At 37.3% G+C, this 27,579-nt stretch overlaps 2 protein-coding genes across 6 annotated transcripts in view; both read left to right on the forward strand.

Moving 5' to 3' along the window:
* The first annotated feature begins 2,583 nt into the window (after positions 1 to 2,583).
* PSMC6 (proteasome 26S subunit, ATPase 6) lies at positions 2,584 to 21,124 on the forward strand. 2 transcript variants are annotated; one of them, XM_029238740.1, is made up of 14 exons: positions 2,584 to 2,710; positions 3,720 to 3,799; positions 3,893 to 3,932; positions 4,178 to 4,230; positions 7,001 to 7,068; positions 7,671 to 7,785; positions 9,593 to 9,680; positions 11,358 to 11,419; positions 11,507 to 11,630; positions 11,998 to 12,059; positions 13,612 to 13,732; positions 13,876 to 13,956; positions 17,704 to 17,775; positions 20,615 to 21,124. In XM_029238740.1, exons 1-14 carry the CDS (start codon positions 2,584 to 2,586, stop codon positions 20,731 to 20,733), a joined length of 1,212 nt encoding a protein of 403 aa, XP_029094573.1. In that variant the 3' UTR covers positions 20,734 to 21,124. The 2 variants fall into 2 exon arrangements, with proteins under 2 accessions (XP_029094573.1, XP_029094574.1); XM_029238741.1 differs by lacking the exon at positions 2,584 to 2,710 and adding an exon at positions 2,756 to 2,910 and having other exon boundaries at positions 20,615 to 21,110.
* Positions 21,125 to 23,050: 1,926 nt separating this feature from the next.
* The window catches only part of STYX (serine/threonine/tyrosine interacting protein), a 40,848-nt gene continuing 36,319 nt past the window's right edge, over positions 23,051 to 27,579 (forward strand). For 3 of the 4 annotated variants that reach the window (XR_003795997.1, XR_003795996.1, XM_029238766.1), the window contains exon 1: positions 23,138 to 23,404. Coding sequence is in view for 2 of the 4 variants with exons in the window: in XM_029238766.1 (XP_029094599.1) it covers positions 23,348 to 23,404 (57 nt within the window). In the remaining 2 variants the exon portion in view is untranslated. Of the gene's footprint in view, positions 23,405 to 27,579 lie in introns of all 4 variants that reach the window. The other variant, XM_029238765.1, reaches the window with a different exon arrangement.

The following is a 27,579-nucleotide window of genomic DNA, read 5'->3' on the forward strand; positions in this document are numbered from 1 at the left end:
ATTAGTTATCCGTCATCATGTAACAAATGACCACAAACTTAGTGGCTTAAAACAACAAACATTTATTATCTCAAGTTTTTGTGGGCCAGCAGTTCAGGAACAGCTGAACTGGGTTGCGTGACTCAGTCTCTCATGATGTTGCAATTAAGACTAGAGCTTCTGTCATCTGAAGGCTTGCCTAGGGTTGGAGGCTCTGCTTCGAAAATGGCTCACTCACATGGCTGTTGGCAGGAGGCCTCAGTTTCTTGCTGGCTGTTCCTTTCCGTGTGGGTTTCTCCACAGACCTGCTGATGTGTCCTCTTGGCATGACAGCTGGCTTCCCCCAGAGGGAGTGATCCAAGGGTGAGTAAGGAGGAAACCCCAACGCCTTTCATGACCTAGGCTCAATGGTTGTCTATTGTCACTTCCACTTTATTCTATTTGTCCAGAACAAGTCACTAGATCCAGGGGAGGGAAATTAGGCTCCACTTCTTGAAATGGGAAGTATCAAAGAATTTGTGTACATATTTTAAAACCACAACACCCATCAATGCTACATTATACGTTAGTAGGTTAGGAGACTATCCTTAAAAATGATTTTTTGAAGATCTAAAAAAATTTCATCACTGTTTGTTATGACATCACTTTTAATGACCCCTCCTTCCAAAACTAATATATACCCTACCTTGTCACCTCACTTCTTCTCTATTCTACAATATTTTAAGTTCCTTGAGAACTGATGACATTTCTTAGTCTTTTTGTATCTCTGCTTACCTATCATAGTGTCTAACATATTCACAAATTCATTCAATAGTATATATATATATCTTCTGGGGATACAGTAATGAGCAAGAAATAGTCATAGTCCTTGTTTTCCTGGAGCTTATAGTCTACTAGGGGGAAAATACACATTTAATTGCATCTTTAAGAACACTTATGAATGTATAATTACAAATTAAGCTATATTTTCTGATGGACAGGGATACAGTCTTAGAGGTGCATATAAAAAGGAACAGGGCTGTTCTGTTGCAGGCATACTGAAGACAGACAGGAGGTTCAACTGAAGTTGGGATTTTGCCAGATGGGTGAGAGAAAAAGAATAAGAGTCAAGGGAGTTTAAAATATTGGTGTGTTATGTTGAAATAACACACTAGTATGTGCTTATAAATATTTATTGAATTGAATCAAACTGAGCTATATATATATTTTTTTCTTTGCCCCATCCTCTCTTCTTGATGTCAGAGGTGATATACTTTTGGTATAGTTTGACCAGAATAGTTGCAGCTGAGTGGGAGAAGGGACTAACCCTGCTCAATCCACCTTCCTTGTTTATTGTCTAACTGCAATTACCAGTTATATTTAGAATAAACAGAATAGAATATTCACACAATATCCATAAGATTTTTTCCTAATAAATTTGAAGGCATCTTTTAATTTCCTAATAATTTGTTTGTAATTTAATTCACTTAAATTTGCAATTTATATGTATATATAAGATATACCTATTTAAACTCAAACATCCAGGGCCACTGGATAAGATGAGATCAAATGGAGTCTGGGGAATGTGACTGATTCTTTTGGAACAGCAATAAATTCTCCCTAGGAGTAATGCTGGGAAGAGGTACAGCAATGTGGACCTGTCCCGCAAAAACTGAGGTCATTACTACCCTTAAAATAAACAATTTAAAATAACACTACTGAATACTTACTATGTGCCAGATGTTGTGTTGATAGCTTACAGGCACACTATGTTGTTTAATACTCATGACATCCCTATGAGATAGGTACAAATATTATGCTCATTCTACAGAGATTTTGAGAGATTAATTTGTCCAAAAGCACAGAAAGAAGGCGTCTTTATCTTGTGCCCCTCATCTCTACAACCTGCCCCCTTCCAGGCTCATTGGCCTTCTTTCTGTTCCAAGAAATGAGCCAACCCCTTTTTCACCTTAAGATCTTTGCATTTGCTGTTTCCTCTGTTTGGAAGGTTTTTCCCCAGTTTGTTGCACATCTAGCTCGTTATCTCAGATATCTGTCCTAAATTAGTTCTCCTCACCTTACTCTATAACACCACCATGTTTTATTTTCATTATAGTATAGTATTTATTACACTTTGAAGATTATTTTTTTATCTTCCCACCAGATCGGACCCTTAGTACCTCACTCACTGAGTGAATAAATGAATAAATAGCCTACTCCTTCTGTACCTGGAGATCCTGGATAGTATTGGGTTATACCAGTAGGCTATCTGTGTTATACCGATAAGCCATCAGAGCTCTTTAGAGAGATATGTATATATTCCCTATTTCATTCTCATCTTGGTTTATTACAAAGTCTTTTGTGGTTCCAGAACAGCAGTGACTTAAAAATACCAAGGCCTCTCAGGGGACAGCGCCCTTGCTCTACCCAGGCTGACCTGCAGGGGACGGTATATCTGGAGGTCTCCTTCGGTGCACGCCGGCACCCTAGTGCATAGAGACGCAGACGTTGGAGAAGTGGCGTGCAGAGGCGGGGCAAACCGGAAGGGGCAGTGTCTTCCGCGAAACCCGCCCCTCCAGGGAGGCTGTCCTGTCTCGCCCCGCCCCTTCCCCCGCCCGGGCGGCCATGGCCATTCCCGGCATCCCCTATGAGCGGCGGCTTCTCATCATGGCGGACCCTAGAGATAAGGCGCTTCAGGACTACCGCAAGAAGCTGCTGGAGCACAAGGAGATCGACGGCCGTCTCAAGGAGTGTGAGTGCACCTTTCTTTCCACATAATCTCGTGCCCGGACCCGCTCCCGTCTCTGACAAAGCGGAGGCCTTTGGCCGAGCTCGGCAACCGAGCCCCGAGGAGAGAAGGCCTCAGTCTGGAGACAAGACGCTTTGTCATCCCCGCCTATAGCTTCGGAAGCCGAGCCTCTTCGGGCGTGAAAATGGCCCAGTCTGGTCCAGGTGACAGAGAGAACATCCCCAGTTCTGAGATGGAATTGGAAGATGACCAGAGGGGAGTGGGGAAGAAGTGGGTCACAGGGATGTTTCCAGGTTAAGGTGCAAGGAGTGCGGCGTTGGTGGAGTCCCGGGACCCGGAGGCGGAAAGAGACTTGAGTCAAAGAAGCTCAAGCAAGAGACGAGACTCGGGTAGTTGGCTTGTTAGTGGAATGGAAAGCCGAACGCGGAGTTTAAGAGAGAAGGGGTCCATCGGTCAATCATAGTCCTCTTCTTTTTTCCTCGTGTTTTGAATTGTACTCTGTCAGGCACACAATTTTCCCTTACCCCTGAACCAAAAGAGTACTTCTAATTTTTCTTAGTGCACCGTCACTGACAAACCTGAATGGTTTAAATAATGAAGGAAGACCATAACTGTATAATTCTGTGGCGCTTTATTTAGGTTAGAAAGCCAAAGAGTAACAGTTCATGTGGGTAGGTGAAGTGAGGAAGGGTCTAACTCTTTTATCATTCGGGTTTGTAATCTCAAATCCGGAAGTGTCAGAATGTCAATATCTGTTATGAATGTAACCTAATATGTGCTCAAACAAGTAAGTATTCCTGATAAAGAAAATAAAAACATGGTGCTTTCTCTGTAACATTTCGTTTTGAAACATGTCATCTACAAATGGCATTATGTTTTTTGTGGTTTGATATAGTGGATATAAAATACACGTAAAGTGAAATAGACTTAAATAAACTTAAATAAAGTGAGACTTAGTGACTTAAACTCGCTAAGATTATTTAATTTAAAATGTTCAAATTATATTTTTCAGTAAGGGAACAATTAAAAGAACTTACCAAGCAGTATGAAAAGTCTGAAAATGATCTGAAGGCCCTACAAAGTGTTGGGCAGGTAGGTAATGGAGTTTGGGGTGTAGAGGGTGATGGTGATTTGTTTTTTTAGCTCTTGGCAAAAAGTAATGCTTTTTTTTTCTTTCTTTCTTAGATTGTTGGTGAAGTACTTAAGCAATTAACTGAAGAAAAATGTAAGTGTATTAGATTGTTAGTAAAGAAAAAAAGAGCAGACTCCCCTCCCTCCCACCACCAACTTTTGAAATGCTTATTATTTTAATGACTGTAATGAAGGTAGATGATATTCATGCATAGACTAAGTTGTCTTTCAATTCTTGTCTTTTGGAGAACAGAAATAAAACTCAATCTGCCATCAATGTGGATATATTTATTTTTTACTTTCTATTTTTCAATTTGTTTTTTCATTTTCTTCCTCTAGTCATTGTTAAAGCTACAAATGGGCCAAGATATGTTGTGGGTTGTCGTCGACAGGTAACATTTTACATTTCTATAGTGCTTTATAATTGACAAAAGCGCTTTCATGTAAGGTATTTAATTCTCAAGGTAAGCAGGTCAGGCATTATGCCCATAACTCCCAAAGGTGACTTGTTCAGATATAGCTAATTATTAGCAAAGCCTGAACTCAGACCATGGGTTTGACTCCCGGTAGTCTCTACTTTTCTGCTCTGTTGCATTGCCTCAGTCAGCTCTACACACTGAGAAATCAAAGAATTTTAGAAGTGAAAGAATCTCAGATTATTTTATTTTAGTGTCTTTTTTTGAAGAGGTCTTAAAAGTATTAGACCTTATAAATTACATTTTATATTTAAACATTCAAAAATATTACTTATAGTCTTTACTAGAGGCTAAATTGATTTTATATGAGTTCATTTAAATTAGAATCGGCAAATTGAAATAACTCCAGATTTTATCTTGCAGTCATCAAAAATCACCAACAAATGGCTTTGGATCATTTAGTAGCCTCTGAAGCCAATTTATGTACTACCCTATTCTTTAGAAAGCGTCTTTAGCGAATTCTTATAAACTCATTGGAAGAGCTTTCTAAACTGAGTATTTGTTATGTCAGGTTCAGGTTTTAAAACATTGATATGACATGGCTACAGAATTGAATTTTTCCTAGGGACTAAATTCAGTCTTAAGATTTTGCCTAGCATGTAAGTGGGATGACATTTTCTAAATCAAAATTTCAGTTGCCTAATCTGACAGAGGATATTTATGTCCCTTTCAGGGCCCTTTGGATGCCAAAAGTTGGCATTTCTAAGATATTTTGTGGTTGTATGAGGGGCAAGAGAGTATTTGAAAACTGGAAAATATTAGAAAAGCCAGAGTATATATTCCCTATAGATGTAAATGTTGAAATAGCTTCATATTCATCTCTATTTAAGCTCATTTTCAAGTACAGTGGTCCCTTGTTATCCGTGGGGTGTATGTTCCAAGACCCCCAATGGATGCCTGAAACCTGGGCATACACCAAACCTTATATATGCTATGTTTTTTCCTCTACATACATACCTATGATAAAGTTTAATTTAAAAATTATGCACAGAAAGAGATTAACAAAAATAATAATAAAATGGAGCAATTATTAAAAAAATATGCTGTTACAAAAGTCATGTGAATGTGGTCTCTCTCAAAATATCTTGTACAAATTTAATGCCTTTTCCATCTTAACTCAGCACTTGTCATGCCCCGTCGCCATAACTTTTGCAGTTTGAGGCGTGACAGCAAAACTAGCACAGGTTTCTTTTTTCTTCTTCACAATTGCATGGATAGAAGATTTGTTCTTACTCTAGATTATAGCAACCTCAGCATATGATTTTTATTTCCTTATTAAGTCGAGAACTTTCCCCGTTTCATTAGGAAGCGGTCTGTGGCTTCTCTTTGCCATATCTGAATGGCCAGCGTCACTACCATTGTGCTTTGGGGCCATTATTAAGTAAAATAAGGATTATTTGACCACAAGTACTTCAATCAGCAGGACAGTGGATCTGATAACCGAGAGGGCTACTACGAGGGCTACTACGCTGGACAAAGGGATGATTCATGTCCCAAGGACAGAGCTTTCATCACGCTACTCAGAACAGCATGAAATTTAAAACTTAGGATTAGTTTATTTCTGGAATTTTTCATTTAATATTTTCAGGTAACTGAAAATGTGGATAAGGGGAAGACTGCTGTACCTGACAATTATTCTTAGTTTAATCCATTATATTAAACCTAGTATTTAGCATATCTTCACTTCATTTTAATTGGCACTAAATTCTAAACTGAGCGCTGTTTGCAAAATCCTGTGAAAAGTGGTCAGTAATTTGTATGATTCTGAAGTTGTATTGGCAAGCAGTTTATTATTTTTTTTGTTGCACTTTTCGAAAAAACTAAAAAATTATAGTTTTTTCGAAAAATAACTTTATTTTTGACAAGTAACAGCCTGAGTGTGATTTGAATCTATTTGGATAGATTCTCTCCACTTCTATCCAAATAAATTAAATATGCCAATAAATTGTTTAGTATGATTCAACTTAATATGTACAGTAATATATTTACCATAGTGTCTGGCATGTAGCAAAAGCATGAATGAAGGTTGCTGGGGTTTTTTTGTTCTTTAGAATTTTAATAAAAAATCTCTAAGGGGAAATAGAGTGCATATCCCCCTTATCTCCTATGATCACATAACACATACTTCCCAAAACTATAGTTTTTAAAATAAATCTAATGGACATACCTTTAAGATGCTTTCCTTTCCTTCCCCTCCAAATGTTCATTAAGGGATTTCTGTATAAATGCTTTGGTACCAATTGCCAAAGTCACTGTACTACAGTGCCTAAGTCAAAATAATGAGCAAAACTATATTAAATAGTGAGCCTTTGAAAGTAAAATACTGCAGTCAGTTCCTTCTTCAAAAACAAGGTTGTTGCCACCTCAGACTTTATATATTCCTGATTTCTCATTTCACACTGAGATTGCACAAAAGGGCACTCTTTTAAGGAGCAGAAGGAAATAACTTTGAATTACTACTTTTTATAAACCCTTTTATAAACCCTTCCCTTATAAAGTTACTACTATAAAATTAGTAACTTTGAATTACTACTTTTTATAAACCCTTGGGCATGGTGTTTATAATCTAATCTTAGTGTTCTCTCCGAAGGGTAAAAATGGTTATTTGGCTTCTAACTATGCTCTTGTTAGAGTGTTATTCCCCTTTTCAAGTGTTTGTGTAACACCTTTTGTTTTACACAATTAGCTTGACAAAAGTAAGCTGAAGCCAGGAACAAGAGTTGCTTTGGATATGACTACACTAACTATCATGAGGTAGGTTTCTTGTACTATTTAGTTTACGTCTCATTTTCACGGAGGGAAGATTTTATCCAAAATATATGCTTCTTGAGATCACTGAATATTTTGCCACTTTTCCGCTTTTCCTAATTTCAAATTAATTTAAACATTTTTTTTAAAAAAAATAATAAGTTTATTTATTTGGCTGCATTGGGTCTTCATTGCTATGCATGGGCTTTCTCTAGTTGCAGCGAGCGGGGGCTACTCTTTGTTGCGGTGCACGAGCTTCTCATTGCGGTGGCTTCTCTTGTGGAGCACAGGCTCTAGGCACATGGGCTTCAGTAGTTGTGGCACGCGGGCTCCGTAGTTGTGGCTTGCAGTCTCTAGAGCGCAGGCTCAGTAGTTGTGGTGCACGGGCTTAGCTGCTCCATGGCATGTGGGATCTTGTGGACCAGGGCTTGAACCCGTGTCCCCTGCATTGGCAGGCGGATTCTTAACCACTGCGCCACCAGGGAAGTCCCAGCATGATTTTCCAAGATCACCTACAGGTGCTTGCATAAGCAAGTCATTTATACTCTATTTGTAGGCTGAGAGAAAATACATCTTTTAAAAGAAAAATACACACCTTATCATTACAGGTATTTGCCAAGAGAGGTGGACCCACTGGTTTACAACATGTCACATGAGGACCCCGGGAATGTTTCTTATTCTGAGATCGGAGGTTTGTCAGAACAGATTCGGGAGTTACGAGAGGTTGGTAGTGTGTGCTTTATTCTCTGAACTTACTAAGAAGTAGTACGGGTTTTAAAATGCCTGAAGGGAGAAAGAGGATGTAAAATCACTTTGTCCAAATAGTGTTTACTGAATATTATATATATAATATTTTTGCCAAGAGAAGAAAAGCACTGAATCTCTAGCTATGAAAATTATGGGTTTTTGTTAAATTTGGAGATAATTTGGTGTTTGAAAAATCCTGCTCTTTTTATGACCAAGAAGGAAAAAAAGCTAAGAATAATGGATGTAATCCATTGCCCATACCATCTGGTATTTTGTTTATCTTAGTAGTTTAGTTGGGTCAGAGCACATTTGGATAGTGTGTGTAATGTAGTTTTTCCCATAACCTCATTGATTTCCTATTGCCCTTAAATAGAGTAAGTTATCTGTGCCTTAAATATTTTATTTTGATAAAGCTGTTTGCTGTCATTTAAGAAAAATATTGGCTTTAGCGTGGCTTAAACTTTAAGTTCTTACATGAAGAATCAAATCAGCGTTGCCTTGCTTTACAACACAGATAGCTTCTTAACAATTCTCTTTTAAGCAAATTACGTTGTTGTATTGATTTCATCTTAATTTAGGATGGAAATACTCAGGAATGAATTTGATTAATTAGAATGGCTTACATTATCTGATTTAAGCCCTAAACCAGTAGTTTTCAAACTCCAGCACTTTAAATTTTCTGGAACTCTTATTAAAGATACAGATTCCTAGGCCCTCTGCATGGTTTTGATGCAGTGGCTTGGGGGTGGGGCACAGGAATTAGCGTTTAAACAAGCATTCCAGGTGATTATGAAACCAAGTTGTTTTTTTTTTTCAACCATACTTGCGGAAGCATTGGCCTAAGCATAAATAAAAGCCTATTCTTTTCACATTATAGTTAATGAAAAGAGGAAGAACAAGTGCTTCATGAAACAGTGAAATATTTTACAGTGATTTGCTGCATCAGCCATAGGAGCAGAATGAATCTCTCTCACACACACACAGACACACGCACACACACCAAGGACATGCAGTATACATCTGCAGACAATTGCTAATATTAATTTCTCACAATTTTGGCGTGTCTTAATCATACCTTATGGACAGAGTTATTCAGTTGAGGTTTATCTCTCAAGTAAAGAGTTTAAACTGGGCAGTCAAATCCTCACTTTTGCTGTTCTCCACTTTTCTTTCTTTGAATCAGTCTTAGAACATTGAGAGCAGAATTTATGTTTTTTTTAAGACTACTATGACAAAATGCCAACATAAGAACATTTTATGTACCATTTCTCTTAGTGGCAGTTATATCTTACCAAAGTTCCCCATTTTATAATTATTTTTTGTTGTATTCAGATGCACACCAGTGTAATCTTTTTGTTTTTTTGCTTAACTGATTTTTTGTAGTGTTAATTGTTTCATTGAGGCATAATTTACCTTCAGTAAAATTCACGTTTTTTAAGTGTACAGTTCAAATGTGTTTGACAGATTATATGCCCGTGCAAACATAACTCTAGTCAAGTGTGTGGTTATTTTAGCAAGTGTGTTAAATAATAAATAAATAGTTCAAATTACCACATGCTTTTTAATTAATTAAAAAATATTTTAAGATTTTTAGATTTAAGAGATATCTTACATCTATCTGAAGAAAAACCTCTAATATAAATGGTTTTACATAGCACTGAATTCTAGATCTATTACGAATTATGATGTATGTACGTAAATCTGCTGATAGCTTACTTAAAATATTTGAAAGTACATCAAAATCTTTACTAACATTTTAAGAAACATGCAACTTCTTTTCTAGGTAATAGAATTACCTCTTACAAACCCAGAATTATTCCAACGTGTAGGAATAATACCTCCAAAAGGCTGTTTGTTATATGGACCACCAGGTTGGTATTAAATCATGTCTGCCCCACTATGAGCGAATGAATGAATGAAGGAGTAAAAAAATGAGATGGAGATAATTAATGTGACAATTCCAGCCTCCATTCTGTTCAGAGTAAGGAAGGGATTGGGGATGTGTGTCTACTGTTTTCTTAGTCTTGCTTAGTCCTCTTGTGCTTCATAGGGTGTATATATCTAAACATGCCATGTGATTCTAAGCAATGGTCTTGTGTGGTTCACAGACCTCTGGGTGTCCCAGGGACACTTTCAGGGATTCTGCAAGGTCAGAATTACTCTTGTAATACTAAGATGTCAACACAGTGAAAAAGAAAAAAGCAACTAACATCTTTGCTGATGGTGCAGAGCAATGAGGGTAAAGCTACTCATGCCATAGTATGAATAAAGTCAGTGGCACAAAATGGTATAGTAGTCACTGTGTTCGGGGCCACACACATTTGCAGTATTTTTTAAAAAAGATGTCGGTTTCACTTTAAAATGTCCTTGCTAAAGCATTAAAAATATTAACTTTTGATCCTTGAATATGTGTTGTATTCTGTGATGAAATGGAAAATACATATAAAGTACTTCTGTTGCATACTGAATAAGATATCTCCAGGAAAAGCATTTGTGTGATTATTTGAGTTGCCTGCTGTATTAGCTGCTTTTCACGGAATGCCATTTTTACTTGAAAGGATAATTTACAGTTATCAGACTGGTTATTGGTTACCTTGCACACATTTTTTTTTTTAATTTATTATTTATTTATTTATTTATGGCTGTGTTGGATCTTCATTGCTGTGCGTGGGCGTTCTCTAGTTGCGGCGAGCAGGGGCTACACTTCGTTGCTGTGTGCGGGCTTCTCATTGCGGTGGCTTCTCTTTTTGCAGAGCAGGGGCTCTAGAGCCCAGGCTCAGTAGTTGTGGCGCACGGTTTAGTTGCTCCATGGCATGTGGGATCTTCCTGGACCAGGGATCAAACCCATGTCCCCTGCATTGGCAGGCGGATTCTTAAGCACTTTGCCACCAGGGAAGTCCCTGCACACATCTTTTTAAAAAAATGAATGATGTTAGCCAATCATGTTAAAGTAAACAACTGACACCATCTGTAGCCAGTGATGAAATTTGAGCTTTTAAACGAAAATTGAGTTTTTGAAAACTTTACCTCTGGTACTATGAGCTTGACAACTTTCCAATGTGTTTGTTAATATAAGACAGGATGAGATCGGAGATGGTATTAACAAATGTGACTTTTTAATATTATATAATGGAAAATGCCAGTATTTGGAAGATTTTCATAACCCACTGAATCAGTAGTTTCCAAATAACAAATACTTGACATTACAATATCATATGTAGGCAAAGGTCCACTCAGTGTTCAGTATAGCCCAATGTATTTGAATGTACAAGTTTCCATCACAGTCTCTTTGTAAGTTGGCTTTGAAATATTTCTAAAGTTATGTATTCAGGTTGTTTAAAATAAAATTAGAAGGGATATTTTGAATAAAATTTTAAATTTAATATTGAGAGTGGAAGTGCTTTGGGATTTCAAATGATTTTAAATGCTTTTATTTAAGACTTAGCTTCCATTTTGCAAAATTTACTATTCAAAGGATTACATTCTTAAAGGCTTTTGAAAATTTGTTTTACTTTCCATTTAATTAGGACTTCATTTATCATTCCTAGGTACAGGAAAAACACTCTTGGCACGAGCTGTTGCTAGCCAGTTGGATTGCAATTTCTTAAAGGTAAAGGGAATATTCTTTTTGTAGCTATTGAAAATAAATTTTATTTGAATTTTCCTATGTTTACCATAATGTTTTTCCTTTAATCAGGTTGTATCTAGTTCTATTGTAGACAAGTACATTGGTGAAAGTGCTCGTTTGATCCGAGAAATGTTTAATTATGCCAGGGACCATCAGCCATGCATCATTTTTATGGATGAAATAGATGCTATTGGTAAGAATAACGCTTCTTAAAATTTATTTTAAACTTTTCTTGAACTGTTAGGAATATTCTTTTAATCTAAAAGAACTTTTTCCCTCTCTTTTCACCTCTAACTGCAATTTGTGTGAAGTAGCAAAATGAATTGAATGTTATTTTAAAAAAATTCTTAAGAAAGTTTAACCACTCTCAATAAATAACCTTTAACATTGAGAAAATGATAAACATACCAAAATCAATTCTAATTTTGTCAGTGTAATTCTTGTTAATTTATTTTCATCTTAATGTTTTAAACCCCAGACACTATCATTTTCATATTTTCTTAAATGATGCTTAAAGAGGAAAGGAGTAATGCATATGAGTTTCCACATCATTATTTTAGGTGGTCGTCGGTTTTCTGAGGGTACTTCAGCTGATAGAGAGATTCAGAGAACTTTAATGGAGGTAATATTTGGTAAAGCCTGTTTGTAAAGAAATCAATGTTTATAAAGTGAAGAAGTGAACATTGGATATTTGAAGGTCAAAATATGGATAATGGTTTAAATGAAGAATGCACTTAAGTATGAAATTTGAAAGTACAGTATTGACAGGAATGAACACTTTTCTTTACCACAATCTCTAGTAAGAAAGTGAGTACTAGAAAATAATAGGGATATCTACAAAATTTCATGTGAGTTACAGCTGTACCGTTCTACATTTTTTGAGCAGACTGGCCATTTAAAAAATTATATATTGTACTTACATTGTGAATGTGATTTTGTGTTAGTTTTATTCAGATATTTTATGAGTGACAAATATATTTAAACTAGTGGCAATAAATGAATTGTAACTATGTATGAGGCTGCTCTAAAAATTACTAATACTTTCCTCTCTTTATTGCTGAGAATGAAAGGAAACTAAAATAGTTTTAATTATTGAAGATGGATGATGGGATATTGAAATGTATATTAAAGTCTTTTCCCACTCCACATTCTGTGAAAGTGATGGCAAGATTCCAAACACATTGTCCAACTCCTATGAATAGATAGGTAGCATAGGTAATGCATTGTCAACTACTGTCTCAGTAGGGGTGTTTGAAAATTGTTTTTTATAAATTGTATGCTCAGAAAAGACAGTATTTTAAAATTAGTTGTAGAGTCTATTACAAGCCTTAAATTGAGGTATTTTTTTAAAACGCAGATACTAGTTTTATTCATGTAGCTGATATGTTGTTAGCTAACACTTAGGGTATGTTAGACATATTGGCATGAAGAAATAGACATATTGTCAGGCTAGCTTTGTTTTAAAGTGTTTGTTGAATGCAGTTAGATTTTTCAACATTTATTCAAGAAAACTTTAGGAATTGAAGGAAAAGTGTTAGGTATCTCAGTATTTCTGTGTAAGTAGAATTATTTGAAAAGATATTTAATGGATTTATTATCAAGTTTGTAGAAAATCATTGTTTCCAGTTATCCTGATGTAAATTTTATGTCTGGCATGCCATAAGCTCTTGAAACATTATTTTAAAAGTAATTGTAACAAAAAAATTCGAACGTTGGAAATCAGATCCACATAACTTAGTTTCATAATTCGTGACTGGATGGATGCCTTCAGATTTATTAAAACTATCTGATAGCTATACAAAGGTACATAGTTGAATAATCTATCTTGGAGACTTCCCTGGCAGTCGATTGGTTAAGACTCTGTTCTTCCGCGGCAGGGGACATGGGTTCGATCCCTGGTCGTGGAACTAAGATCCTGCATACTGCAAGGCACGGCCAAAAAAAAAACATTAATCTATCTTGGAACTTTTAGAATGGAATATATATCCCTTTATGTAAGAGAGAGAAAAATATGATTCCATCAAACGATAATTCTGCACATCACATATGTATCTGTAAGCAATACATTTCATGGTCTTAGTCATTTTATAAAAGGTGTGTGCTGTGTGTTTTTTTAATGGTTGGGATGCTTTATAAAATGTGCCTTTGATTTATATTCACAAATATATTCTTAGCTACTGAATCAAATGGATGGATTTGATACTCTACATAGAGTTAAAATGATCATGGCTACAAACAGACCAGATACACTGGATCCTGCTTTGCTTCGTCCAGGCAGATTAGATAGAAAAATACGTGAGTTAAGCTTTTGTGCCTGCTGTCCATTTCCCTTTGTCTATGTCCATTTCTCTTCCCATACCTCCTCCTCACCCCCTTCTTTATTTAAAAAACAAAAAACCTGACTGCAAAAGAATTTCTTATAATTTTCTTATTTTCAGATATTGATTTACCAAACGAACAAGCAAGGTTAGATATATTGAAAATCCATGCAGGTCCCATTACAAAGCATGGTGAAATAGGTAAGTAAATAACCTATTTTATATATATTTACATTCGGTAAATGAAGTAAAATGCTATTGGATATCACTGATAGTGTACCAAATCTAGTTTTAAATTCAGGAAACATGTGGTCTTGAATTTAGCTAATAGTTATTGAGCATGTGCTGTATGCTAAGAATTGTTCTAAGTGCTGAGGTTATAGCAATGAACAAAACAGATAAATTCCTGCCTTTATATAACTTACATTTTTGTCAGGAAAGGCAGGTGAAGAAAGTAAAATATTCACTTGATCCTTGAGCAAAATGGGTTTGAACTGTGTGGGTCTACTTATACGTGGATTTTTTTTTTAACTAGTAAATGCTATAGTACTACCTGTTTGGGGTTGGTTGAATCCACAGATGCAGAACCATGAACATGGAGGGCCGCTATGAGTTACGTGCAGATTTTCGACTGTGCCACCAGGGAAGCCCGAATGTATACATTTTGAATAGAGGTGGGGAGGAGGAGGCACAGGGAACGCCTTACCAAGGTGATTTTTAAGCAGTGACCTAAAAGGTGAAGGAGCTAAGTATGGATATTTGGGGGAAAATCATGCAGAGGGAACAGCAAGTAAGAAGGCCTTGAAGTAGGTGCGTGCATGGAACATTCCAGGAGCAGTATAGAGGTCAGGGTGTCTGTGGCAGAGTTATTGCGACGGTAGCAAGTGAAATAAATCGTAGAAGTAATGGGAATCAGATTGTATAGAGCCTTACTGAGGCCGTTGTGTAGGAACTTTGGCTTTTGTTTTTAGTGAAATGGATTCCATTGGAGAATTGTGAGCAGAGGAATGATATGACCTTACTTTTTATTGTTTTTAACTTTGTATTACAGAAAATTAGAAATACATAAAAGTAGAGATGAGTATGATCTTATCAGGAATTCATCCCCCAGCTTCAGTAATTAACCCTTGGCCAATCTTGTTTCATCTGTAATCTCTCCCACCTCTTACCTTCCTTCTGGATTTTTAAAAAGCAAATTCCAGGGCTTCCCTGGTGGCGCAGTGGTTGGGAGTTCGCCTGCCGATGCAGGGGACATGGGTTCGTGCCCCGGCCTGGGAGGATCCCACGTGCCGCGGAGCGGCTGGGCCTGTGAGCAATGGCCGCTGAGCCTGTGCGTCCGGAGCCTGTGCTCCGCAACGGGAGGGGCCACAGCAGTGAGAGGCCCGCGTACCAAAAAAAAAAAAAAAGCAAATTCCAGTCATTATCATTTCATCTGTAAATATTTCAGAATTCACTTATGTTAAATAGATCATCTGGCTGCAGCTAGAGGGACAAGGATAGAGACAAGAGGATCTATTAGGAGGCTATTTCAGTAATGCAGGCAAAAGATGATGGTGGCTTGGTCCAAGGTGGTAGCAAAATCTTTTAAAATAATGAGATTCTGGACATATTTTGAAAATAGAGGTGACAGGGCTTGCTAATTAATCAGATGTAGGGTGTGAGCTAAAGAGAAGAACCAGGGAAGACTTAGGTTTTTTACTCATGCAACTGAACAAATGGAATTGCCATCAATTAAAGCGAGGGAAGACTGGAAAGATTCGGTTTTAAAGGGAGAATGAGGAATTTGATTCTGGCAATATTTAATTTGAGATGCCAATTAGATAGCCAAGTAAAGATGTTGATTAGTAATTCTGTGTACATCAATAGTTCGTTGGGGTGGTCTGTGCTAGAGTTATAAATGTGGCTAATAGCAGCATAAAAATGGTTCCAAGGAAGAGAACGTTGATAGAGAAGGGATTCAAAACTGAGCTAATTCCAGCATTAAGAAGTTGAGAGGAAATAAAAAAAGTTGAGAGGAAGAACCATCAAAGGAGACTGAGGAAGGTTAGTCACAGAGATAGGAGTTAACCAGGACCTGATGGTGTCCTGGAGAATAAATGAAGAAATACTATAGGGAGGGACTAATTTCCTGTCAAATGCTGACAATGGGTCTGATAAGAAGAGTTCTGAGATTGGATTTACTATGTGAAGGTCATTGGTGACCTTATCAAAAGAAATTTCTTTGGAGTGGTAGGAGTGAGAGCCTTGTTCAAATGGATATCAGAGAGATGGGGACAAGAGGCATTGAGTTTAGACACCTCTTTCAAGGAGTTCTCTAGCGAAGGGGAGAAGAGAAGAAATGGAGCTGCAGCAGAAATGGAGATGAGGACTTGGGGTTTTCTTTAAGATGCATGTACTTACAACACTTTTTTTTTATGTTGATGGGAATGATCTAGGAGAGAGATACAAGTTGATAATGTGCTTTTTTTTGAAGAGAGGTTGGCTTTGTCTATGAGCATAGACTTCTCAGGAGAATAGGAGGAAAGGCAGCATATATTAGATGCTGATGATAACAGGTTCTTAAATATGGCAGGTACTTAGAGGATTTTTCTTCTGAATGCATTTATTCTCTCAGTGAAATAGAAAGCAAGTTAAGAGTGAAAATGGGAAAGTACTGTTAGAGATTTGAGGACAGAGGAAAAATTACAAAATAGTTATCTATAGAAGTGAGAGACCGGACTAGTGTAAAGGCCAGCAAGCCATGTATTCTATTGTGGGCTAAATTCTGTATGCTTTCTGTTTTTGTAAATAAAGTTTTGTTGTAGCACAACCACTCCCATTCATTTACATATTGTCTATGACTACTTTCCCACTACAGTGGCAGAAATGAGTAGTTTTGACAGAGACCATATGACCTACAAAGTCTGAAGTATTTACTGTCTTGCCCATTACAGAAAGTTTGCTGACCCCTGGACTAGAGGCATCTAGTATAATTGCCAAGCAACTTTAAAAACTTTTTACAAGTTAGTGGTCCAAAATAATTACAAATAGTTGACCATTGCCTTTCTCATTACTCATGTGAAAGTTTTGAGTTGAAAAGACTGAGCTGAATTTACCAACTTCTTCCAATACTGAGCTCTTGCTAGGTGCCAGATGCTGTGCTAACCTTAGGAATTTCTGCTGTCCAGAAGCTTACATGAACTTGAACCTGAATGAAGACTAATTAATGAATTATCTGTGTGATTTCAAATAGAGATTGACATACTCCAGATTGCCTGACAAGGGTGTCTTATCACAGTTTTTCACATTGTAGTAGCTTATGTGTCTCTTCTCGCTATTCTACATCAAGTCCGTAACTGCTACCTTAAACCAGCAGCAGCTCTTCATTTCGTCTGTCACGTGGATAGAAAGGTCACTTAACTATTACTGTTATCATAGATCTGATACCTCAACACTTGGAGCTTTCACAGAAACCAGAAAAGCTAGTCAGTGTTTACTCTAGCATTTAAAAATTCTGTATGATAAAATGATGTCTGAAGACTATTTTTGGTATATTTTATATTTGCCTTATGTGATTAAATTCCATTGTGGTTACAGTTGGTTTTGAATATTCTAGATTTATTCAAATTAGATACTTGGTTACAGTTTTAATAAGAGTCATAGCTTGACATATCTAAAGTTCACATGCGCTTAACAGTTTCTCTGTGTAGAAACAGGTTAAGATGCTTTCAGATCTTGCTATTTCTTGGTTTTAGAGTTTTAGAAGTATGTTTATTTCTGCTTGGTGCTGGCTTACTTAACAGAAGTATTGATTTTAGTTGTTAATGTTGTGTAATGTTAACAGAGATGATGCTTAGGTGACTAAATTCGAAGCAAGCTCTTAAGTTAAATTTTCTATATGGGAATAAATCCAAAAAAGGTCTCCTATTATTATTTTTTTAACTGATTTCCAGTATTTTTCCTAAACAGATTATGAAGCAATTGTGAAGCTTTCAGACGGCTTTAATGGAGCAGACCTGAGAAATGTTTGTACTGAAGCAGGTAAGGGTTTAAAGTACAGTTTTTACTATTGATTTTGATTTGTTTAATTTGCTAAAAATGTGTTTGGGTTTGTCCAAAAGCAGAGCCTGAGCTTTGCAAGGATTTGAGTGCTTGTTATTTTCTGGGAAATTGATTCCAAGAAGTAGAGAATAGGGCAAGTGAAATGGGAAGAGGGAAAGCTGTTATAAGGGTGCATCATTGAAATAACTGTTGTAAGCAAGAGGGGTTTGATTCTGATGAGACCTCAGAGAAACATACAGAATTCTTTCCAGGATTATCTGGCTGAAATATGGGAGACTAGACATTTATTTACCAGCTGTCATCCTCCATTCCTCTGTGGGATGAGATTTGCCCTTGGGGATGTTAACTTCTTTGCACTTATGGATGCCTTAGGGTAGAATGTGGAAAGACATGCATAGTGATAGCATGCTGTCCCCCTGGAGTAAGTCTGAGACTGTACAGAGCTATCTGCCACACCTGTGGCTGAAATCCGACTGGGCCAGCACTGGGGGTATCTGCTACAAAATGGATGACATGCCTTCTGATACTAGCCTGTCAGTAGTTACCTTTGAAAGATTGATTTATGAATTTTGTGTTCATTCAACTTGTGGAAATGTAGTAGTTTTTTAGTATAATTTTCTCTGTGGATTGTGTGATTTTATTTTTATTTCTGGTACCAAGTGGCTTTAAAACCATACATACGGTCATTTAGTTTTTGTCCTCCACACAGAATCTTAAAATTAAAAAAATATCTACAGTAGATTTTATAGTCACTGACTTTCATAGGTTGCATATGAACACTTTTTAAGTATTACAATATGTGATTTCTTCTTGTTTTCATATCACCATTAGCCTTATTTTAACATTTCTTGTAAATTCAACAGACAGTGTTTAAAGAGGCTGCTCAGACATGGCTTCTCCATAGGAGTATCTTCATGGGTATACTGTGACTCAGTATCTGGATCAAAGATCTGCAGGTCCAGAAACTCTCAGTACAAATCACATAAATCATGCTCACAAAGACTTACTAGTAAACAAAAATATTAAAAGGTAAGCAGTCAGTAGCCTGAACTACTAGGGGTAACTTATGACATTCTCCTTTCAAAATCTACACTAGACCAAATTATTATTAGAAGCTTGCTTTGGTGAAGATGGAATCCAAACAAAAGCAGTATCTAAATCTTAAAGGCTGATACCATTAAATTATATTCTCTCTTTTTCCACATATTTTTTAAAAGTTTATTTTTAGCTGTTTCCAATAAAGAACTATAACTTCTGTGTGGATTAAAATTTAAGCTTTTTAAACTTCTCATCTAGAGACATACTGAAATTCTTGAGTTTTCTTTTTATTAGTCTTCAAACCTTTTTTGTTAACATATCTTTCTGTGAGTTAAAATATACTTGATTCAATTATAGTTGTCTTTTTCCATTCAAATCCTGAGATTGTCATCCTTTTTGGATTAGAATGTATCTCACATTCACTCATTCACTAAATAATGATTTGGAAACAGTAATATGCACAAGGTTTGGAAAAATAACTTGCCTAATTTAGTTACAGCCTTCTAAACAGGTTTTAAAACTTCACTATTAAAAAAACCAGTCATTTCCATTCACCTGATTTCTGAGGACAGCATAGAATGACTATTGCCAAGATTCCTTATGTAGAAATCTTGAAAGGAAAGGGAAGACAGGAAGTAACCCTTGCAATTTTCTATTGCAACCCACTCATTTTATGTTAGTGAAAATTCAGTATAAGCAGATCCTCAATGAAAATAGTAGTAGGATTCACTTAATTAGTAGATAGTGATAACTTACCAGCTTTAGCTTATCATGCAATTAGGATTGTCTCAAAATCTGGGACCCATATCTATGACACAACTAATGTTTAAAAAAACCCCACAAACCTTTTACCTCCTTGCCAAGTAGTATTTGACAAGTAACTTGTCAAAAACTTGAAAGCAAAAACTGAATGGTGATATTTGAATATGAAAGTCTTATAAAATACCAATTTGTACATAAAAAAGGTAAATTTTCTCACATGAATAATGACACTGATTTTTGTTGACTTTCTTTAATTCCTATTCTCTATGCTTTTGATTATTAACAGGGAAAAGCTATGAAAATTACTGAGGTGTTTTGTGTTTTCCCAAACCATACATGTGCCCCCTGCTTCCAGGGGATTGCTGCCTGTAGAGTTAGGAAACTTCTGCCTAAAATGTGTATGTGTTATTGATAGTTGGGTTTTGTTTTGTTTTTTTCAAAATGACATTGGATACAGGGACTGTGTGAGGTGGAATTTAAGTATACAGATAATTGTCTCACTGTTTTCTAGCTTTTGGTTTGGAAAATAGTGCTCACTATAGTTACGGAAATTAATTGAACAATAATAGTGGTTTTTAGGAAATTAGAACTGTTAGCTGAGAAGTAATACATCTAAGCTCCTTCACATTTATTCCATAGAATAATATTACATTATTTAGTTTTCTTTAAAGTTTTTTGAGATATAATTGACATATTAGTTTCATGTATACAACATAATGATTCAGTATTTGTATATATTATGAAATGATCACCATAATGAGTCTAGTTAACATTACATCATCACACATAGAAAAGTATTTTTTTCTTGTGATCTACTCAGCATCTTTCAAATACACAGTGCAGTATTAATAAGTATAGTCACCATGCTGTACATTACATCCCCAGGACTTATTTTCTTAAGTGGGAGTTTGTACCTTTTGACCACCTTTACCCATTTCACCTACCCTCTCCCTTAGTTTTCTTATAATAAATAATTCACATATTAAATATAGCAGTCATGTTGTTTTATTCTTCACAGGTATGTTTGCAATTCGTGCTGATCATGATTTTGTAGTACAGGAAGACTTCATGAAAGCAGTCAGAAAAGTGGCTGATTCTAAGAAGCTAGAGTCTAAATTGGACTACAAACCTGTGTAATTTACTGTAAGATTTTTGATGGCTGCATGACAGATATTGGCTTAATGTAAAAATAAAGTTAAGGAAAATTATGTATTGGCAAAAATGATCTTATTAAAAGAGTATGAATAAAAATGTATATGAATAACATTGTAAAAATTAGTAATTCAGTAATTCTACTTTTAAGAAGTATGGAAGAAATTTGTATGTTTGTTAATGTTGCATTTATTGCAGCAGAAGTTATAAAAGAAGAGTATGTTGAAGCTTTTTGTATTTGCTGTGTATTTTGTAAAACCTTGAAAATGGTTTGAGACGGTAGTACCAGATAGCATTTCTTATGACTTATTTTATATCATTTGTTTTCCTCATCCTAAAAAGTTTAATAAAATCTGTTTGATTCAGTTCTCCTACATATATTCTTGTCTTTTATGAGACTACATTTACTATGGTCTAAACTATTTAATAACCAAGATGAAGTTGGGTTTAGATCGTAGACTTTTGAATTTTATTTTAAAACAGTACCTATACTCTGTGTTCATGAGAGCATCTTGTTATATGTAACATAGATGTGTGTCTGTATATATTCCTCCTTCAAGAAAGCCTTTATTTATTCTCCACCTACTATGATTAATCCGTGTGATAGTTAATTGAAATAGTACATGCACATCCATAACCATTTTTTAGATTATGATTAAAAGTAACATTTGCTATTTAAATGTGACTTGGTTTTCTTGATTTATGTGAAATGATAGTTCCCTTTTGAGGAGGTTTGTACACTCTTCTCAGAAAGATTCACACATACATACACACAATTTTGCATATATTAAAACTTAGATTTATTATTTCCCAAGCTCACCCATGGACACTAGGTATCTATGGCTAAGACACTAGATAGCAGGGACACTAGATACCAGGCTAAGGATCTGATGTAGGGGATGTTGATGTCAGAAATGTTCAGAACAAAAGTTCCATTACCTATACACGATTCTTTCTCATATTATGTGGTAATTAAAGCTTTAACAAATTACAATAGGAAATCATCATTGGGCATCAATTAAGATTATGTTATTATTAAAGGTGCTGTTAAACAAAAGAAACTTCAGTTTCATAAACACTGAAGAATGAATGATATATGACTCAGGTAATAATACAATCATTCTTCAAATTAAAAACTTGCTAGCAGAGTAATGTGTGCCTTTTTGTAACTAAAAGGGAGAGAACTGTTTACATAGAGGTAGAGAAAATGGAGCCCTCAAACTAGCCATCTAATACTCAAATTATTGAACAGTTCTATTTCTATATATGTTTAGTAGTGTATTTCATAAATATGACTATAAAAAGTAATAGTATGTCAGGTCTAGGTCAGATATCCATGTGGTCCTTTTTATTTTATCCAATGTAATCTGCAATTCAGTTAATGAAAGACTATCTCACTTTTTTACTTTGGTGGTGGTGGTAGTGTTTTTTTTTAAAGAATCAGGTTGGTGTACAAATCTTGAGAGTTTATGTGTGGGTTCTTCCACTTCTAAGCTTGATTTTCCTCATCTGTTTAAAAACAAAAAAGATAACATTATCTCCCTAAACCCAGAGAAAGTATTATATACCTGAACTTTATTAACAATATAGTATTAACTGACGCAAACTCCTTTTAAAGATATTGAAAGCCATATAGTTTAATAATACGTTGAAATGTTAATAAGCTTAGAATTAAAGGAAGAGACCTTCGGTATTATGTACGAATTAGTGGGCTATCAATTGTTTCTATTAGGATTTTTTCTGTTTGCCATTTTTTCTTGATATTTTCTAGTTGTTATATTCCCAAGTATTCTTAAAAGTACACCGTTTCGATTTGCTTAAAAGTGATGGTGTTTCATTCTGTGGCATAACGTAATTTTCAGGTGAACTTTTCATTACTCTGGGTTATAACCTCACCAGATTGCGCAGGATTCTGAGAGGGGAGAAAACTATAGTTTCCTTTCGTATGCCAGTTTATGGTGGCTAGGATGTCTTCCCCGTTCTTACACCAAAGAAGGGATTTGCGTCCAATCCGGAAAGGGCAGAGCTGAGTCGTATTATCCCGCTCCTCTTCCCAGGACCGTCCTTCGTGCTTTCCCTCCTACCGCAGTCTCACCTCCTCCACACCCGGTGAGCTCCCGCCGCGGCGCCTCCAGGGCCCCGCCCCCCCGCGTCTGCGCTCTCGCGAAGGGGTGGGGCGGCGGCGCTCTGACACCTGGCGGCCGCGGGGGGCGGGCCGAAGGCGAGCGTGGGCTGGGATTGGCTGGGGCGGCGCGGGGAGGGCGGGGTGGAAAGAGGGGAGACGGTTGTAGGGCTCGTGTTGGTGCGGGAGCCTGGGCGGCCTGAGGGGCGAGGAGACTCGGCGGGGGAGGGAGGCGGCAGCAGCATGGCGGCCGGGCACGAGCCGCCCAGCCCTCCTCTTCCCGGCTGTCGTCGCCGCCACCGCCGCCGCCGGAGTCGCTGGGACCCTTTAGTCTGCGTGTGTTAGTTGTAAGCCCGCTGCCTCCCCGTCAGTCCTCCGGTCTACCCTCCCTCCCTTTCACCGCCACTGCCAGCCGGAGTGTCGGGCCGGCGGGCAACTCCCACTCCCACCCCACCCACAAGCCCGCGGGCCGGGACCATGGAGGACGTGAAGCTGGAGTTCCCCTCGCTCCCACAGTGCAAAGAAGACGCCGAGGTGAGTCTGTCAGTGACTGCCACGCACAGGCCTCCCCCTGTGGCTCCTCAGCCGAGGGGCGACCCCAGGCCCCAACCGTCGAAGCCTCCGGCTCCCCGGAGTCCTGTTGCCTCTTGAGGGAGTCCCGGGACCCAGGGGCGGAGCCTCGCACTCCGGGGCTGTCAGCCCAGACCCCGGTCACTGAGTTTCTCTTCTCCTGAGTCTCCGGCGCCGGAGCCGGGTCTGGTCAACTGAATTCAATGAGATGAGCAAAAACAGCCCTTTCCCCCCAGGTTTGGCGTCGAGGCCTTACTTGGAGTAAGGTTCCCCTTTTATTGCCAAAGCAATGCGAGGGTAATGTTTTTAATCTTTTGAGGGGTAATCTTTGGTGTCGTCGATTCACTTGTGGGACACACGGCCCCACGTGTGGAATAGACGTGGGCCCTGAACTTGCTAAGTGTGCCTTCAAAAAGTTTCCCCGAAGTAGTTGGTTTGTTTTGGTTTGGTTTGGTTTTTGGTGTTTTTGAGGCAAGCCGTGACCAGCAGAATAAATGTCACAAAGCTAGCTCGTTCGAATCTGAAAACTTCAATCCAAAACCTTGCCCTTTGGAGGGAAGTTAATATGGGGAATAAAATTCTTTATAACTTGTTCTCCTGATTTCTAATTTGGGGTTCTTTTTACCCCACCTTACTTCTTCCTTCCCTAACGTTTGTACTGAGTTTTTTCCCATCTATTCCTAGTTTAGAATACTTTATGGTATTGCAGAATACTAAATTAGAATTTTTCTGAAGACTCAATTATAACAGAACAATGATATTCAGATATGCTTTAGTAGGATCGAGAAAGAAAGAAATCTAAAATCTCTATTTTTAAGAGATCATTCAGTTTATACCAAATATTCATTCTATTGAATGTCTTCATTTGTGGTTCACGTTTTTTATTGGGGGTGGATCTTTTGCTTGTGATAATAATCCTTGAGAATTTCATGTTTTAAGAGTAGACTCTTAAATAGGAAAAAAAAGTAGAATTTAGGTTAGGTTAAAAATGAATTTACACTTTTTTCTTTGTTTCATATGGAATAATGTGAATGAGGAGTATGCTTTTATATCCTCAAAATGATTCAGAAATTTCATCACTGGAAGCCACCTTAGAAATAATGTAGAGCATTCCTACTTTTAAAGTGAAGAAATTGTAGCTTACTAAGAATAAATGATATGCCTAGCACAAGACACAAGTGAGGACCTTGGTCTCCTCATTCTTAATTCATTGTCCTTTTTACTACACCTCAATTCTTCCCTGTTCTGATCTTAATAGTTCTAGTTTAAAATGTTTACAGACTTTGTATTTAATCTTTTATTGTGTAAATAATATATCTTATCTTTGCAAAGATTATAAAATCTTACGAGGAATATAGCTTCTTTTCTGTGTCGGACAGAAGTAATGCTTAAACCTAGTACATAATGATATTATCTACTGAAAGCCAGTTCATTCCTTATTTCATAGCACTGGATGTTTGTTATCTCTCGGTTACAAGTGACAAAAACCAGAGGAGCTTAAGCAAAAAAGAAAAGAAGTAACTAAATCCAGAAAGTTTGGAGTGCAGCTGGTCTCAGGGACTTGACTAGATGGTATTATAATGCATCAGAGCTGCCTCTGCCTTTCATTAGTGCTTGTCTCTACTTTCTGTCAGTGTCTGTTCTTTTTCTTGGGCTTCTGCACAGGTATGGAGTTTGGCCATCAGTTGCTCGAGGGTCATATGCTTACAGCATACACACTGAGGAACAAAAGTGCCTTTCTCTAAGCTTCAGTGTTTAAAATCTAGAAGATTGGCCCAATTTAGGTCATATGCCCATCCTTTGGATCAGTCAAGAGAGCCAGGAAGGGGTGAATACAGTGAGGGGTCCAGTCTAGGTCAGTTACTCACTTTCTGCGCTAGGGGAGTGAAGCTTATCATTAGTAGCCCTCCCACCAAAACCATAGGAGCATTTCATGAAAGATGGAGGATGCTTTCTGGACAGACAAAACTGTAAATAACCATTAAATAGGGCATATAGTTACTCATGAAAAACTGACTAATAAAACAATGTAATTTTCTAATTTCCAGTGAGATACATAAAATGGCAAACAGTTTTTCATGGTTATGGTGACCAGCCAGCATAGTTCCTCCACATAGAAAGCACTACCAATCACAATCCAAATCTTGCTTAAGTAAAAAAAAATTCAAGTACAGAGATTTCAGTGAAGGCTCTTAATGATTGTTGTGATCAGGCTATGGTAGCTTGATGATCCTGTCACTTCTATAAAAATATTACTTCCAAGTTTTGTGAAATACTGGTTAGAGCACTCTTTACAGGATAGTTGTTAGCAGAAATTTAGCTGTGTTTAGATGGGTTTCCAAAAAGATCATCATTCCTTTAAAACTGTTGTGATTTCCCATTGTTTTTTTTTTTAAACATCTTTATTGGAGTATAATTGCTTTACAATGGTGTGTTAGTTTCTGCTTTATAACAAAGTGAATCAGCTATACATATACATATATCCGCATATCTCCTCCCTATCCCACTCCTCTAGGTGGTCACAAAGTACCGAGCTGATCTCCCTGTGCTGTGCAGCTGCTTCCCACTAGCTAGCTATTTTGTAATTAATATCTGCCATCTTTGTGGCTGTGATTCAGTTGTATCGCTTTTCATAGTTATTCATTTCCTCTTTTTTTTTAAAATGAATTTTATATTGCGAGTTCATTGGAACCTATCTGTTTGAATTATTTCTGATCTAGGTTTAAGGTATGTTCCTCCAGAGAGAAAATGCATTTGCTTCTCCCAGGAACCCATGGACACTTTTTACCCAAGACCACTTGACATTAAATTTTCACTTGCCCTCACAAAGATAATTGCATTCTAATGCCAAACCTTAGTGAAGACCAGATTGGTTAGGAAGACCCCACCCCACTACTGCCACCACCACCACCTACTCAGAACCAAAGCTAGGAAAGGCAAGAGTACTCATTTTTATGGGGATGAAGTGAGACCCCACTCCCACCACTTTTATCTTTCACTGAGGGTGTTGCCCTTTGGGGGTCCCAGCTTTTTGGTCATGATCTGACTTTGAGCAGGTCCTAGGCTTTGTCTCATGTGCCATGCCATTTAAAATTAAGTCCATCATGAGGATGTGGAACAACTAGAACTCCCATACATTCCTGGTGGGAGTGTAAATTGCTCTTCTAAAACTTTTGACAGTGTCTAGTAAAGCCAAATATAGGCCTACTCTGTGATTTAGTCATTCCATTGCCACTTATATATCCAAGAGCAATAAATGCATATGTTCACCAAAGAGCATATAAAAGAGTTTTCATTGCACCTTTATTCATAATTGCCAAAACCTGGAAGCTACTTAAATCTCCACCAACAGGAGAATGAGTAAATTGTGGAATATTTATACAGTAGTATACTGCACAGCAGTGAAAAGGAACAAACTACTGACATACACAACAACATGGATGAATCTCACGGACGTTAAGTTGAGTGAGATAAACCAGACATAAAATAGTACTGCTGTATGATTTCATTTACATGAAGTTCCAGAACAGACAAAACTAAAATCTATAGTGATGGAAGTCAGTGGTCACCTCTGAAAACAGGAGATATTGACTGAGAAGAAGAATGAGGGAACTTTCTGGGATGATGGAAATCTTCATCTGAGTGGTGATCATATGGGTATGTATGTTTGTAAAAATTGATTGAGCTCTACATTCAGATTTGGGCATTTTAGCACCTCATTATAAGTTCTTTTATACCTACATTTTAAAAGAACAGAAAGAAATATAGGGCCATGAAAAGACTAGCAGATCTTCTCAGTATGCTCTGTTTCAGTGCTTACTACCCTTGCTGGTTTTGTGCTTTCTTGTGTTTATGAGTGTGTGTCTCTCTGGGGATTTCCCTCACTTCTTAGTTCAGCTATGCATTTAAAGATACCTTTAAAAATATATTTTAACAGGGCTTCCCTGGTGGCTCAGTGGTTGAGAGTCTGCCTGCCGATGCAGGGGACACAGGTTCATGCCCTGGTCCAGGAGGATCCCACATGCCGCGGAGCGGCTGGGCCCGTGAGCCATGGCCGCTGAGCCTGCGCGTCCGGAGCCTGTGCTCCGCAGCGGGAGAGGCTGCAACAGTGAGAGGCCCGCGTACCACAAAAAAAAAAA

This window comes from Monodon monoceros, unplaced genomic scaffold (assembly GCF_005190385.1).
Source record: "Monodon monoceros isolate NGI ecotype Baffin Bay Population unplaced genomic scaffold, NGI_Narwhal_1 Super_Scaffold_21, whole genome shotgun sequence".
NCBI classification, from domain to species: domain Eukaryota; kingdom Metazoa; phylum Chordata; class Mammalia; order Artiodactyla; family Monodontidae; genus Monodon; species Monodon monoceros.

Coding starts and splice junctions, on each gene's coding strand:
- PSMC6 (XM_029238740.1), top strand. CDS start 2,584: ATGGCCATTCCCGGCATCCCCTATGAGCGGCGGCTTCTCATCATGGCG. Junction 4,231..7,000: donor TTGTGGGTTGTCGTCGACAG/GTAACATTTTAC, acceptor TTACACAATTAG/CTTGACAAAAGTAAGCTGAA. Junction 11,631..11,997: donor GGATGAAATAGATGCTATTG/GTAAGAATAACG, acceptor TCATTATTTTAG/GTGGTCGTCGGTTTTCTGAG.